We start from the raw sequence: 16118 nt of genomic DNA on the forward strand, positions 1-16118 counted from the left end.
ATTATGATTCACAGGACGGTTATTCATTGAGAATAATGAAGAGCCAGCGGGCTTTGTGAGATCGATAGGCCTACTCATTGATATACTGGGATCAGCGAACGATAACCCCGTAGGTCTGGAATCGCATGTCTGGTAATCCACAAGCCTCAGTTTCTTTTCATTGAAGTAGTCCATTGAACGTGAATCCACACGTTTGACGCCTCTAAGGTAGCCTTCCAGCAGATCCAAATTTCGATTTTCTATAGTTGTGAAGAAATCCAAGGCTTCACACATCACATGCTTTAGAATCCCTAAATCATCCACGCCAACGGCTAGTTGGATTGGAAAGCATTTCTCCTTCTCCATGATACTCTTAGGTCTTTCATGTAGGGCAGTGCCTTGAGATTTGTATCTTAATAGCAACCATAAATTTGACCTAGAGCAGTCAACGATGAAGCCCTCAGCGTCACTACGCGAGGGTATTTCAGAGCTCACCCGTACAAATCGCGATGGCTTGATATAGCCATGGTTTATCTTTGTATCCAATTGCAAATACTTACAGAACTCTAGAATAGGAGGGACCAATCTCTCAAATTCAGATGCATAGATGCGTATGTACGGCAGCCGGTCTTCAAAAATACTGTCGCCTGTTTCCAATGTATAGAGTTCAATAAATCGATGATTCTTGAACGGAAAAAAAGACAAACGGATTTTCCGGCCGTCAGATAAGGCCCAAACTCTCCGATTCTCATCTTGGTAACAGGCAGAGTACATATTGTCTTTCTTTATTTCTTTGGGGGATAGCTGGTGTCTCTATTGTAGGATTACTCGCTTATGCAGGGTTGTTCTCCGTATTTAAGAACACCCCAGAGAGGTGGAGCCTAAAGAATAACTGCCATGCTAATCATGGCCGACCTTTGAGGTCAAACTGGTTTTTTATACACTAACAGATACATTACACCCCCAGCAAAAGAAGGAAGGATCATCAGCATTGCATAATCCTAATTAGTTACAATAGTCACAAAGTTTAGTATACTAACCCTGTAAGAACCTAACTAGAATCTAACACCGGTAATAATGTAAATATATATGAAATAAATCTGAAATAAAAACAACGGTGAAAATAGGTTTGATATTTTTTATTTAGTGAGAAACATAATGTGTATTTACATAGATATGTTACACATTACATTTAATAGTTCAGTTCATTCCAGATAGTTTTGGGATTTCAACCAGTTAGAGTCGGGTTTCAACCAACTAGTTTTGACTGTAGGTGAAACAACCGCTGAGATCGCCGACATGCCGTGGGTTCAGTCAGAGGGGGCCTTCCATCCTCATCACCAGAATCTGTAGGGGTTGACTGTGGATTGGAGTAGTTCTCTGGTTCAGAGATCGGTGCTGGGGACGATGGGGTTATGATGGAGAGTTGTACAAATTGTCCATTTTCGGAAAGTCCAGGAGTTTTCTTGCTCGTAGTCAAGTCTAATGATTCGTTCGTATCAAAATATTCGTCATCCGTATCGATTATTAAACCGTCCGACTCCAGGTCCTCCTCATCAATTCTCGACATATGGTTACTTAACAGTTCCGCGGCCATGGTCTCGTCCTCTGCTCTCTCTTTGTATAATTCGAAATCAGGGGTATAGACAAATCTACCCGGTGTTGAATTATATTCCTGTAGTATGAGAGGGTTGATATATCGGCTATACGGCTGGTGTTCCACAGGTTCAATGGGGTTACGTGGTTTAGCCATAGGCTCCATGACTAATATTGAGAGGAGATAGTTGACGATAATGGGTGTTTCTTGAGAAATTATCTCCTAGCCTTATCCTCTGCCGTGAATAAGCCTAACTGTCTTTGCTCTATACATATATGTAGAACTGTGACCTCCCTTTAAATAGTTTGTTCCTTATCTATATACCCCGCCCTCTCATTGAATATGCAGGGCAATGTCTCAGTTGTAGGCGTACACACTTATGCAGGTCCCCTTGGTATTTTGTTTGAGACTTAGGTACAAGAAAATTGAGGAGAATTGTAGTAGTCCTATTAAAACCCATGCCTACATTAGTAGACAGTCTAACATATACAGTAATATTGATTTGCAAAACAAAAGAAGGAACCTCTCTTAACCCAAAGTAGACTTGAATTCCATCACTGACCTTTGCTATGCTGATTTCACCACCTTTCCCTATGATACAATTACCATATTTGACAAAGTCATCAACCTCGTGAATGTTTGCAAGTTTCTCTAGCTGTTGGCTCCATCTTTGACTGATTCTGTGTCATTCTCGTGGTTGTTTTAACTCTGTGTTGGTCACTTCACTTACCAAGGCTGGTTTGATGAGATGTGAGTGTAGTGGTCTAGGCCTTTCCATCTCAACTTCAATGCTCCACATTTGTGCATATGTGTACTATATTTCATATTGGATATGTAGTTCTAACACTTTTAAAGCATAATAACATTTTACTTTTACTAATAGGATGTGTACTAAACCTTTGACTAAATGGTTAGGTATATAGTTATTTAAGAACATACAGCATAATTAAGCAATCAAATAAACTGCACATATTACAAAGACTACTGTACTTTATTATTACTGAATGTCCCTTGGGGAACATTTTGGTGGCCTTTGCAACAATTTCACATGAGAAATGTACCATACGATGTTATTTATATTATTAACTTCCCTCAAGGCATACAATGTAGTTGTACTGCAGCAACACTGACTGAATTGAATTGAAATTGACTGTGGCTGGCCTGGCCTGAGCTTAGGAGAGATTATTATTATTTTATTTATTATTTTATTTTAATTATTGCCTAGGGTGCGCAGAGAGGTGGGCCGCGGTCCATGCGTGGACCGTAGTCCACCAGTTGAGTACCCTGGACTATAGTCTATCTAACTTTCAAATGTCAATAATACCTAATAGTATCTATTGTAAACTCGGGATGTTTTTCAATATTTAGGGTGTAGTACTACATTTATAGTACAGTATATCAGATAAATAATTTATCATTATACACAGTTTGTTTGTTTTTCTTTATGGTCACAATATTGATCATAATATATTACCATTACATGGAAATTGACTAAATATCATTCTTGAAACTAGGAATTGATATATGCTGTATTGAAAGTCAATGATTGGCAAACTAATAGTACTGATCAGTCTAAGCATTTAAAAATGTTTTCCAGACATACAATGATTGGTCATGAATGAACTATCAGTTATTGCATAAACCGAGTTAGAAAGCTCAGCCTCTCAGGCGCTGTACTGATCATTTCCTCTCCCTTGGGGGGGGTGACCCTAAAGGCCTGTCATAGAGACACTATTTAGAGACTGATCTAAAAGAGAGGTGCAAGCTCCAACGAGTAATTTTTGTGTACACAGCTCTGACCCTGTTTATTGTGTGTGACAGTGTATGACTGTGTATGTGAGTATCGTCAAATGGGGATGGAACTCTCCTATCACACCTAATGTATCGAATGACCCTCCTAAGACCCCTGAATTTGAAATGTGTTTGAGTAACATTTATTTGCTTGAGGCTCTTCGCAAATCTCCATACGCATTCAATGATACGGTGTGGTTTGAACTGATCATGGACAATATGATTTTGAAAACATGAAGATGTCGTTTGATGACCCCGTTAGCGAAGATGTCCGACTCTACTCACTAGCCCCAGAGCGAAGCAAAACTTCTCTGAGACAATATCAAATCTCTCGCGTACCCCCCTCGCCAACGGAAGCATGACTGAACCTGTAGCCAGACCGTCCGGAAACACAACAACTTGTGAGCGCCAAGCTGTCTGGCCGCTGTACACCGCCATACTCTAAACTCTAAAGTGTGACCATCCCACTACAGCCAAGGATTACGTGTATGAGAGGGGCTTCATGGCTGAATATACATAATATAAATAACAGCTGTAAATACATCATCTGTATCTGTGAACAGGTCCATATTTACAGAACATCTGGTAACACGTACATGTCTCCCCCCGGCTCCGCTCCCTCCACTGACTCCCGGTTGCTGCCCCACACAGAATACAAAACTCTGATGCTGGCTTTCAAAGCAACCAAAGGTATGGTCCCCCCATATCTTACATGTATGATTGAACCCTACAAACCCTCCCGCGCACTCAGATCAGCCAACGCAGGGAAGCTGGAAGTACCCTCACTAAAAAAAAATATAAATAAAACGCCGGGACAACGCTCCACACGCCCCAAACTCTTCTCCCTTCTGGCTCCAAAACTGTGGAATGCACTTCCCATTGCAGTCAGAACTGCAGCATCACTCCCAATCTTCCGCCGTAGCCTGAAAACCCACCTTTTCAGACTCCATCATGGCCCATAGCACTTACCCTAAACCCTTAGATAGCATTTCTGTTGGATTATATAGCATTTGATACAGACTTATAGCCTGTTATGTAGACAGCACTATAATTGTATTGTATATAGTCATAGCACGCCATAGTACATATGTATAGCATAGTAGTAAAGATGTATAGTTTATATGTATAGTGTATGTATAGTTTCATTATATAGATATTCCACTGTTACTTTCTTAGCTTACGCATGTATCATGATAAATACTTTTATGTGATGTATTCCCATGCTTTTGTTCTTGCTTAAATGTAAGTCGCTCTGGATTAAGAGCGTCTGCTAAATGCCTAAATTTGTAAATTGTAAATACTGTAAATGGCTAAACTGTAAATTGTAAACCATAGCGATGCTATTACAACACCACAAGAATTACACAAAATCAAAGGCTATATGGTATATCCAGAGTTGGGTGTAACGAGTAACGGAAAATCTCGTTACTGTAACGACACTACTTTGATCGGTAGCGAGTAATATAACGACACTACTCCTCCAAAATTGATAATCACACTACAGTTAGCTGGTCGCTTTAGTGCTGCAGTTACTCATTACTTAATTGCGTCATGTGGCTGCTTTCATCAGTGTTGCTTTGGACTAATGCACACAATGGAGATGAGTTGAACATGAACAGTAATGGTGCGCTGGAGTCGCGGACTAGAACATGTCAAATGCTCCGTCTCTGTGTCTGTGACAGTGGGAGACTGACTCCACTGTCACAGACACAGAGACGGAGCATTTGGGCTGTTGCCATGTCCGCTTATTATAAGCGACTTTGGGATTGTTTTATAATAGCCTAGCCATGCTTCTTTTGAGCTTGTTTTCATAGACATGGCTGCTTGTTTCTCTACCAAAACCTGGCAACAATGCCAGCTGGGAGGGTCTTGTTTGTTGTAGAACGTATGTACTCTCAGAGTCACAATCACTAGTTAGTTAATGCAGAGATGAATAAACCCAAATATGTCGACATGAAAAACTACATTTAATGAGCATGGAGCAGAGAACTCCACATCATAAAGAAAGGGATCCTAAAGCACTGTGAACATATAGGCTACTGATTTCTCTCAGTCTCATTATTTCTATTTTAATATATTTGATTTGATTGATTGAAGAATTGATTAGAAGTTTGCATAGAAAAAGTTTTACAAGGTCAAGAGAACCACTGCACTAGACCGTTTTGGAAAGGCCCATTTTGTTTTATTCCTCCACAACCTGGTAAAGAGCATAAAGAAAGATGTTGTGTATGTCCTCCTTATTAGGATTATAAAGATTTGTTAATTGGTAAATTATGTGACAATGCGACATGCGATTTTATGGAGTAACGCAAAAGTAATGTAACGAGTAATGTAACTAGTTACTTTCCCCAGGGAGTAATAAAGTAATGTAAGGCATTACTTTTTCAAAAGTAATATGTAATATGTAGTGCCTTACTTTTATGAGTAACGGACCCCAACTCTGGGTATATCTATAGTCATCTATAGTCAACCTATACAGTATATCATATTCCATCCTAATTGTCTAACAAGTTTACAGAATTGTCCCTGTTTTGAATAAATAAATAAAAACCCTCAAATAATGAACGCAGTGTGTAATTTATGTGAATTCATACATAGTTCAGACATCTCTACATTTCTTCTTAAGAAAATCATGTAATGGCCCATAGTAAAACTATTTTCTTGGATTCCTTTCAATGGAATTAGCTCTTTCAAGGTTATTTATCTCTTGAATTGTATGATTGTTCGTACATTCCTACAGATACACTTAAAACTAGCATGAGTCTATACTAACACCATTACAAAAATAAAACAAAAACAACACCACAATTTCTTTTTTTCTTTTTTTTTATGGTTAAAGATTTATTTACAATGTCATCAACGTTGGAAAGAAAAAATACATGCTAGAGTCTTACATCATTCGTATCCCAAAGTAGTGTCTATAGGCATAGATGTATGTATACTCAATAACATACAATAACATCCAAAATATTTACATCAGAACGTTGTCAATGTGAATGATAAATTCAAGGTCCTCCTGTTTTTCTCTTAGAGCAGCGGAAATGTCTATAGTTTCCTGGTGTTTAGTCTGCAGCAAGTAATTCATCTGTGCGATATCTGCAGTCAATGTCGTCACGTCGAATCGAAGAGCCCTCGGTGGAGAAACCATTGTATAGAAAGCCTCAGCTTCTATAGGGATAATAATAGAACGTTCACATTATTTACAAACACATATATAAAATAGGGAATAGCTTTGATAATGTTTTCGTTATATTAACGTTAGCCGACAATTTGTCATCAAAACCAGTAGCATTAACATATGAAATATTGATATTCATTACCTGCATCCTGGCTGGCACAGATTCTGTCCCAATAATCAATTAACCAACGCTGGTAATCTTCCTCACAGAAATCGTCATATGGACCAGGTGTCGGAGGATTTCGTATTTGATATTCAATCAACAATTCCGCATAATTGTATAGCAACTCATCCGGAGGATCATCAAATTCTAGTTCCGGTTCGTCCTTATCGGGATCTATATAATATATGTAACGAAAATATTCTGATTCAGTGATGACGGAATTGTCTTCATAAGTCAAATGACAGTCCATCTCACAGGATACCTCATCAGGATCATTTTCTGGTGCAGAATCTCGGAAAAATGCATTGCGTTCCCTTGACTCCATAACCATCTGACCACTTGAAACATCTAAACCAAATTGAATAGCCATGTGAACAAAATAGGGTGAAAAAGGTAAAGAGAGAAATAAAAAGAGAAATATACTAATATTCACTAACGGTCTGTAGGCATAAAGAGTTCACGAACGCAGCAATGGCGGCCTTTGTAGACGACGGCGACGTGCAGAAAAGAGTTTCACTTAAGTCCGTGGTGGAACTCCACTCTGTAGCATAGCATTCGCTGTTTTGATACAAATTATCTAAAAAAAGGAGCCCCTTATATATCCTATATCGACATAATCTCCGCCTCCAGTTACCAAATGGTACCTAGGGTGTGATGCATAATCATTAAACACCTCTGATGGACCAACAATTGCAGCTACAACATCACCCCCTCATACACTATAGGACACTATAGTGTGTTTTTAAGCTATTTCTTACCTGAACATACATTTTAAACCTGTTTTAAGAGAATTCTAACATGATTATTATTTTTTATATCTGTGTATCTTTGTGTCTTATAATATTTTGTTGTGTGTCAAGTTTCTTTTGTTTTGGTGTCTTGTATTTTTACGGTTCGTGTTTTTGTCGTCACGTTTTTGTTGTTTTTCTGTAAATGTAAGTAATTTCTGTAGGTAATTTCATGTGTTTTTTCATAATTTGTACTATTTGTACTTTGTACATAATTTTGTACTTTGTAGTTTTTGTTAAATAGACCTCATGATATGGTTTAAGTCTATACCTGTTCGCAGATACAATCAGATGTATACATTTACAGCTGTTAATATTAAAAAACTATAACACAAACACATGTCCTGAATATTGTGCCTTGAGAAACATTCTTTTGAATAAACTTAAGGCTTTGGGTTTTGACAGTGTATCACTTCACTGGTGAGGGCCTACTGCCCTACTTGATGGGAAGGATACAGATGGTAGACATGAATGGCACCCTGTCCTCGCCGCTAACTATCAACAGACCTGCCAACCTGTACGCATTTTGCGTACAAACTACGCAATTCTAGGTCTCAGTACGCACGTACGAAATTCCCTATGACAACTACGCAATTTCGGGAATTGGGCACGGTATAACAATTAAACCATAAAAATATGCTACTCGAGTTAATATAGGCTGAGTGTTAGCGAAAGAGCGCCTGCCTCTCGTCTCCCCTCCCCTCCCCACATCAACTCAAATTGAATGCAGCTGCCTGCGACACATCAGCTCATCTCATTCTCAGTTGTAGGCCTACACTCACTGTCTGAACTCTGAAGTGAAAAGCCGCATGATCCACCTTGTCACACAGCACTCACTGATTGCAGAGGTAAATGGGATATGTGAGATTAATAATAACTAAGTAGGCTACAAACTTCTTAAAATGTGCCCGTAATGTTATGAAACGTTGCTAAATATTTTCGGTAACGTTTAGCTCTGGTCCAGTGGTCAATAGAATTTCTATTCAGGCCTTCAAACACAGATGTTGTAGTCTGGGAGGAAATGAGGGTGAATCTACATTAGTAAATAAGATTCCCCTCACATAGACACACACACACACACACACACACACACACACACATACACACACACACACACACACACACACACACACACACACACACACACACACGAAATTTGAATAACCACACAGCCTCCTTAGGCCTATATCCCTAACCCTAACCCACGCCATGGATGACATCTGAGGTTTCAACACCTAAGCTTTCACACTCTCCCACTGACGCATCATATTGCGTGACAATCTCATTACCTCAAACTATAAAGTTACTATCTATCCAACCAATGTGCAAATCTTACAATATTTTAACTTTTGTGTGACATTTGGTTCTCATTTTACCTACCTACCAACCTATAATCATAACTATGCTACTACTTACCGCCCACCGAACTCATGAAAGAAACACACACACACACACACACACACACACACACACACACACACACACACACACACACACACACACACACACACACACACACACACACACACACACTCTCCCACTGACGGGAACATCCATATCCCCCAGCCCAGGACGACGTAGACAGTCACACCCCCTGAGATTTAAATTTTAGTTATAATTTTAAAAGGTGCTTGTGGTTTGTTCTGTCTGAAGTTGACATCAATGCTAATCTATAGTTATTAACATCTGAGGTTTCAACACCTAAGCTTTCACACTCTCCCACTGCCGGGAACTTCCATAACCCCCTTAGGATCTCACACCCCTGTTTGTCAAACACATCTATTAGCATACCAACAACTTTTAACCATGAAATAATCATACTATCATTTAGTATGTCAGACACAGGACACTGTCACAATGCAGGACAGATTCACACATAGTCTCTATAGCATCCTCCATGACGAGAAAAAAAAATCACATTGATCTGAGGAGTAACACACTCACAATGACCCACTCTTTCTGAATAACCACACACCCTCATTAGGCCTTTATCCCTAACCTATTTCACGCCCAGGATGACGAAGACAGCCATACTCCCATGACATTTAAATTAGGTTCTAATTTTAAAAGGTAAATGCCAGGATGCCAGGATGTCAGGATGTCAGGATGCCAGGATGTCAGGAAGCTGACATCGACACTAATCTTTAGTCACAGTTTCCCCTTCTCACACCCCGGGGGGTCCCAGACACACCCCCACACCTGTTTTGACAGCACATGTTCCTTCAAACTCCCACCAACAGGGGGGGAAAAAAAAACAAATTGGTCGCCACGCCCACGTGCCACGCCCACTAATCTGCCCTCATATTAATAAGCAGAAAGTACAATAACATTGGAAAATAAACTGCCCTATTGTACTACTATCTTGGTTCACTCAACGTCCTGCTTGTTGGCAAGATTTTCCAACAAATACCTTTTTAAAATGACTTGAAAACTAGGCAGGCATGTCGCCAGCAAGGCCTTGAGGCTTGCTCGTCGTCGGACCATGGTGGAATATGACAAATCAAACGGATCCGTCTTGATCACATTACTATAGAGATAATGTGATTTGCGTGATATTTGGACAAAAGCTGTAGGAGTAATATAAAATAAATTGTTTTGCAAAAATTGGCCTCCTGGTGGCACTATAACAGGCCAACGTGAAACATTTGGGTCAGACGTTCACAAACCGATCGGTCTGGACGGACACACACACACACACACACACACACACACACACACACACACACACACACACACACACACAAGGATGGACAGACGAACAGCATTGGAATATATACATTACATGCAAAACACGTCATGAGTATGCTGTGAATAATATCTGTACATCTGTTTCCAGGTATTGACAGAACGGACTCCAGTGAGGATGAATTAGAAGACAACTATGTGGAGGAGGGAGAAGAGGAGGAGGAGGAGGAAAAAGGTAAGAATGATTTTCAGTGAACCCTCCAATCAGTAGCAGTGACGTGGAGGTTAATTATGAGCAGGTGCAGTCCTGCTTTTATCCATATCCCTGTCAACACTGGGAAAGGTTATCAATTTGTGTCTTTTCCCAAATGACTACAGGTCCATATTTTCTTCTGGTGCCTAATTATCAACTGCATATCTTTCTGCTCCTGATAGAAAACATATTCCAGAGGTGCAGGCATAAAATGGAGTTCACATGGGTATTCCTCATGACCCTTCTTGAAGACATTACGGAGAGTCTGAACTCATTCTGTAAGGACCAGCTGGACATCTCCAGAGTCCTACGCTTCGAGCGGGCTCTGCTGGGCCAGCAGCAGAAGAAGGTGAGGCGAAAGGAGGATTAGGACAGTGGTTTCCCAAACTTTTTCATGTCAAGGACGTCAATGATATCTTTTGAATCTCCCTCCTTACCTCTTCCCAGAATACTTTTACTCTTGGGCATGCCCACAAACAATGGAAAAGTCATTTCCACATCTGATACAAGTATCTGGAATATCTGTCTATATTGCAATAATTTTAACCAAGTGTTACACGTCTGAGATTGAGCCTCCATACAGGCTGTGCTCCACTCTTCCAATGAAAATTCCCTGTGTAAATCAGACTTCCATGCATTGAATCTAGAGTAACAATCAGATATGATCATATGATGCCCCTTTTAAAGGGTTTTTTGATATGCTCTTTCTCTATTATTGACAGAGGAGGGATTGCCAAAGAGTCTGACTGTTTAGCCCTTATAAACCTTCTGAGTTGTAAAGAAATGTGTAAAAGGTATATTGCATTTAGCAACTAGTTCATAAAATGAGAGTAGTTTCCCACTTCTATTTTCATAAACATCCTTCCATTGTTTAATCCCTTTTCCGGCCCATATCTTAAAGCCCCCATCCGTCCTACCTGGGGTAAAATATCCATTTCTCCATTGGGCTGAAATGCTCCCCTTACTCCATTTACCATTTCCCAACTCTCCCTCTTTCGCTACTCTGTGAGTTAAATGAACAATCAGGATTTCACAGTATACCTCTCCTTCACTCTGCAGGGTCGAGAGGTGAATCAGAATAGTGTGACGCGGTACTACGAGAACTGGATGTCTCGTCAGAACACGGTATCATCACAGGATGACCCAGATGATCCCATTTACCTCCCCCTCCCTCCGCCCTGCTCACCCCCTGGAGTGCCCTCCTCCCCCCATTCCTATGCCAGACTCAAGAGCACTACCTCAAGGGTCTCCTGGGGCAGCAGCGTGTCCAGGTATTCAATGATTCATTAATGTGTTCATTAACTCAGTGGTTCCCAAACCTTTTTCATGTCAAGGACCCCCAAATAGACCCCCATTAGAAAATATATGCCAAGGACACCCATAAGAGAAGATTTTTTTTACGGCTCTAGCAGTGATTTTCAACCATTTTCATTTCAATGACGCCCAGGTTTGACCTAGGCTACGGTCCCCCATTAAATTGCATTTCTATGTCAATTGTCAATTCATATATTGTTAAATCAAATGTAATTAAAAACAAATAGAACCAAATGGACCCGTTATGGGTCCATTTTGTTCCATGTATACACTCTCTAAATTACAGACCCATAAGGGTCCATTTGGTTCCTAAGTATCATTTGGCTGGGGGACCCCCTGGAACTCCCTCAAGGACCGCTAAGGGTCCCCGGACCCCACTTTGGGAATCACTAACTCATTCAATCAATCGAAGCGATGCCATTTCACACTTTAAACATTTGTTTGAGAAGTTTATTCACCAGGTTTGTTTGTTTCTTGGTATACTCATTCAGTCATTCTTTCAGCGATCACCTATCACTATATCACTGTTTGAAAGCATCTGGGTCTACTCATACTGTTGAGCTTTAATGTATTTGATGGTGATGAAAACGTTAAAACAGGTTTGTTGAATCGGTGTGCTCTCCTGTTCTCCACTCCTAGCTGCATGACAGATGAGACATTGCTGGGGTCCAGACAACCCACCCAGGACGATGACCTAGACTTCCCTTCACCTTGTGTCCAGCAGCCTGCAGACCAGCTGAGACGGAGGCTTATAAAGGCCACCAATGTAGACCTGACCTCCTTAGATAGTCAAGACAGGTTTGTACAAAAATCTCAACCACTGTCTGTCTGTCTATATACAGTATATGCATACAGTATATACCTACTATTCTTTACTCCACAGTCTTGACGGATATACACAACAAAAGGATGTTGATGAGATTAAAGATGACATAAAAGACGAGGAAGAGGAGAAGGGGGACGGAAATAAAACAGAACAGATCGAGCAAGAGGATCAACAGGAGCTACAAGAAACGTCAGAGAGAGAGGAGGAGGAGGAGAAGAGGTGGGAGAAAGAGGGAGATGGACACACAGACGAGTGTCCATATGAGCCTTATGAGGGAGAGAAAAGTCTCGATATCCCAGAATCCCCCAGGCCTCTGAGTCAGGAGACAAGGAACCTCACTGCCAGCGAACTGCTCCTCAACAAGTTAGTCATCATGGGAAATGTTATTAAAACGTTTTCTTATCTCACCTTCGGAAATGTTGTTAATTGTTTTTATATCATCTTCATCTCAGCATGTTCGACAACGAGGAGATTTCAGAGTCCGACAAGTTTTACAAGTCACTCCCGAGGCACCTGCGGCTGCTCTTTGCCCTCTACAACACTATGGTGTCCAAGTCTGAGATGCTGTGCTACTTTGTAATCATCCTCAACCACATAGTGTCTGCCTCGATGCTCACCCTGGCCCTACCTATCCTCATCTTCCTCTGGGCCATGTTGTCCGTCCCCAGGCCTACTAAACGCTTCTGGATGACTGCTATTGTATACACAGAGGTATGCAGTTATTGGACCAAGTATCACGTACACTAATATTGAAAGAATGCATGCACATTGCACACCAAAATGAGCATTAAAAGAGCCTCCCAGACCAGTATGCTCCAGTTAATAGGAGGGTCTAATAAACACCATAAATTCCTTATGCAGTAAGTAACTGAAGGCCATTATGGACCATTTTAAACTCCATATCAGCAGTTGTACTTGAATTGAACTTGAATTTTGATGTCGGACATATACTGTAGGCAAATATGGAGATACCTGATCGATATTGATGATGTCACCCAAATACGGAGTTCCACAGGGTCCAGACTAGCCTCTCCAAGTGCTCACTCACATAACGCATACTGCACTAGAAGTCAAAGGTTACTCCTAGTACTGTACATACAAATGGAGTGCATACAAAAATGCTGTTGTAGAAGATCGCTGACCCGTTTGGTACCGCGCCATAAAACAGTGGTGATGATTTGGTAAAGAGGAATGAGACACACAATACTTTGTCTCATCTGTTTCCAGATTACAGTTGTGGTGAAGTACTTCTTCCAGTTTGGTTTCTTCCCTCATGCCACATCCAAGTACCGTGGCATCAACGCCGAGCGGCCCTACGCCCTGCCCAACATCATCGGGGTGGAGAAGAAAGACGGATACGTTCTGTTTGACCTCATTCAGCTGCTGGCACTCTTTTTCCACCGTTCCATTCTAAAGGTATCGCATACTGTAGTTCCACTCGAAACGTACCATGATTCCAATCTAAATGTACTACAGTTACATTTTAAACAATTTAAAGGTATCGTGGTTCTAAGGCCACCACAGTTCCATTCTGAGGTTTCACTCGAAATGCCATGTTTCTATTCTAAAGGTACCACGATTCCATGCACCACAGTTAAATTTCTTTTTTTTTGTCACTTACATTTGTATTCATTTTTTGAAACAATTACCGGTAACATTAAAACCACGGTTCCATCTTAAATTTACCATGGTTCCATGGTACATTCCATCTAAAGGCACCATTGTAAAGGTTACATTTTAAAGGTGCAAATAAAAGAACCTCAAAACGACTGAGGTGCTTTGATGTACCTCTGCTGAACTCTTCATTAGAGGTACATTGTACACGTGAACCCAGAAGACCGGGTTCTTAACCACTACTGTAATACTACAAAACATGAATTACTATACAGTGCCATGGCCTGTGGGACGGCAAAGAGGTAGAGATGCCCGACTTCTTCAAGAAGATGAAGAAGAAAGCGGATAAGCAGAAGACGAGATCTGGAGACAAACAGGGAAGTGAGGAGGCGAGACCCAGCCGTCGACGGCTGTTCCTCCCTCTCCAAACCTCCACCGCCTCCCTGTTCTGTCGGCGAACAAATGACAGCTCTAGAGAATCTAATGGTAAATATATGATACTCATATATTTTCAATTGGGTAAGAGAGCCAGGTAATATTTTACAATTCCAACTCTGAGCCTTCAGTTTTCACGTATAATTGTGTCCGACAAACTGTCTAGTCACACTTGTAATTTTAGTTCCATTCCTGTTTTAAGTTTAGTTTTTAATTTAGTGGTCATGTCATATACCCATTAAAATTACCTTGAAGGCGAATAGTTTCTCAGATAGAATAGACTCATACAGGAAAGGTTAACTGAGCAAGCCTCGCCCTGATAACCAGAAATATTTCATTGTATTTCCATTTTCCACCCTAAAACAACCCCGTTGTGATCTGACAATCAGCCAACATGATGTTCTTCCATGTGTTGTGTGTTTTCTCTTGGAGAGGTGAAACCCAAGAAGAAAAGACACCGTCGGAACAAGACTCCTCTGACACGGAAGCAGATGATCCGAAAGCAGATCCGAGAGAGGATGCTACAGGCCAAAGCTACCATCATAGAAGTGTATGTTGGTTAACACTCAATATTACAAGTGTATGTTGCTTAAGACTCGATAAACTGTCAAGATGTAAGCAGTAAAGTCTCTGCCTTTAGCCAAATATTTTCATGTCAAGGACCCCCAAATTGATGTATGTATTTGTCTGTGGAGTGTGGACCCTCATTTGAAAAGATTTTGTGCCAGAGACCCCTATATAAAGGATTTTACACAATGTGTAAACATTCTTAAATAAAAAGATGATCTAAAACCTCTCTACGTGTCACATTGCTACACATTGTGAGCTTGAAAATCAGCTTTTTCAAACAGCCGAAAAATAAAATAGGGCATATGTGTTTAAGACGGCCATCCCACCCATGACCCAAAATTGCATTATCAAACAAGAGCCAGATGCAGGATGAAAGTGATCCAATTTTTTCTGGGGACCCCCTGGAATCCCCTCAAAGACTACTGGGGGTTCCCAGACCCCACTTTGAGAGGATAACATGGCAGAGGTCCCAGCTCTTGCCCCTCTTAATTGTTACTGAAACATGTAGTTCCTGATTCCTGAGAAATGATCAAATGCAAGGTGTAGTTCCTGATTCCTGAGAAATGATCGAATGCAAGGTGCGGATCAATTAAGTTAATTATATATGATAAACAACAATGCATTCTAAACATATGTGGTTTGGATTATTATGAGGCACGGAAGTGGAGTAGGGACCAGGGTTTACCCTGAAAACATATTTGTCACACGTGGCCCTGCCTCTCTGTATGAATCTGTACACATGATTGATGCCATCCCTCCTCCTCCCCCCCCACAGTGCCCTGAACATTTACCTACCCATCAGGCAGTTCTTCTATGACATCATCCACCCCGAGTTCAGTCCTGTGTGTGATGTCTATGCCCTCATGTTTCTCATTGATGTTGTCAACTTCATTGTCACCATATATGGATACTCTGCTTTTGGGGT

At 40.7% G+C, this 16118-nt stretch overlaps 1 protein-coding gene across 1 annotated transcript in view; it reads left to right on the top strand.

The window, feature by feature from the left end:
* Positions 1-16118, top strand: part of LOC310861992 (piezo-type mechanosensitive ion channel component 2) — a gene marked incomplete at both ends in the record, with an annotated part of 55134 nt that overhangs the window by 33496 nt on the left and 5520 nt on the right. The window contains 10 exons of the mRNA XM_083769730.1: positions 10333-10416; positions 10617-10783; positions 11494-11705; positions 12388-12546; positions 12632-12937; positions 13027-13285; positions 13802-13990; positions 14464-14674; positions 15056-15173; positions 15969-16116. Coding sequence (XP_083625856.1) covers positions 10333-10416; positions 10617-10783; positions 11494-11705; positions 12388-12546; positions 12632-12937; positions 13027-13285; positions 13802-13990; positions 14464-14674; positions 15056-15173; positions 15969-16116 — 1853 coding nt within the window. The remainder of the gene's footprint in view (positions 1-10332; positions 10417-10616; positions 10784-11493; positions 11706-12387; positions 12547-12631; positions 12938-13026; positions 13286-13801; positions 13991-14463; positions 14675-15055; positions 15174-15968; positions 16117-16118) is intronic.

This window comes from Protomyctophum parallelum (genome assembly GCF_964188405.1).
Source record: "Protomyctophum parallelum genome assembly, chromosome: 7".
NCBI lineage: Eukaryota > Metazoa > Chordata > Actinopteri > Myctophiformes > Myctophidae > Protomyctophum > Protomyctophum parallelum.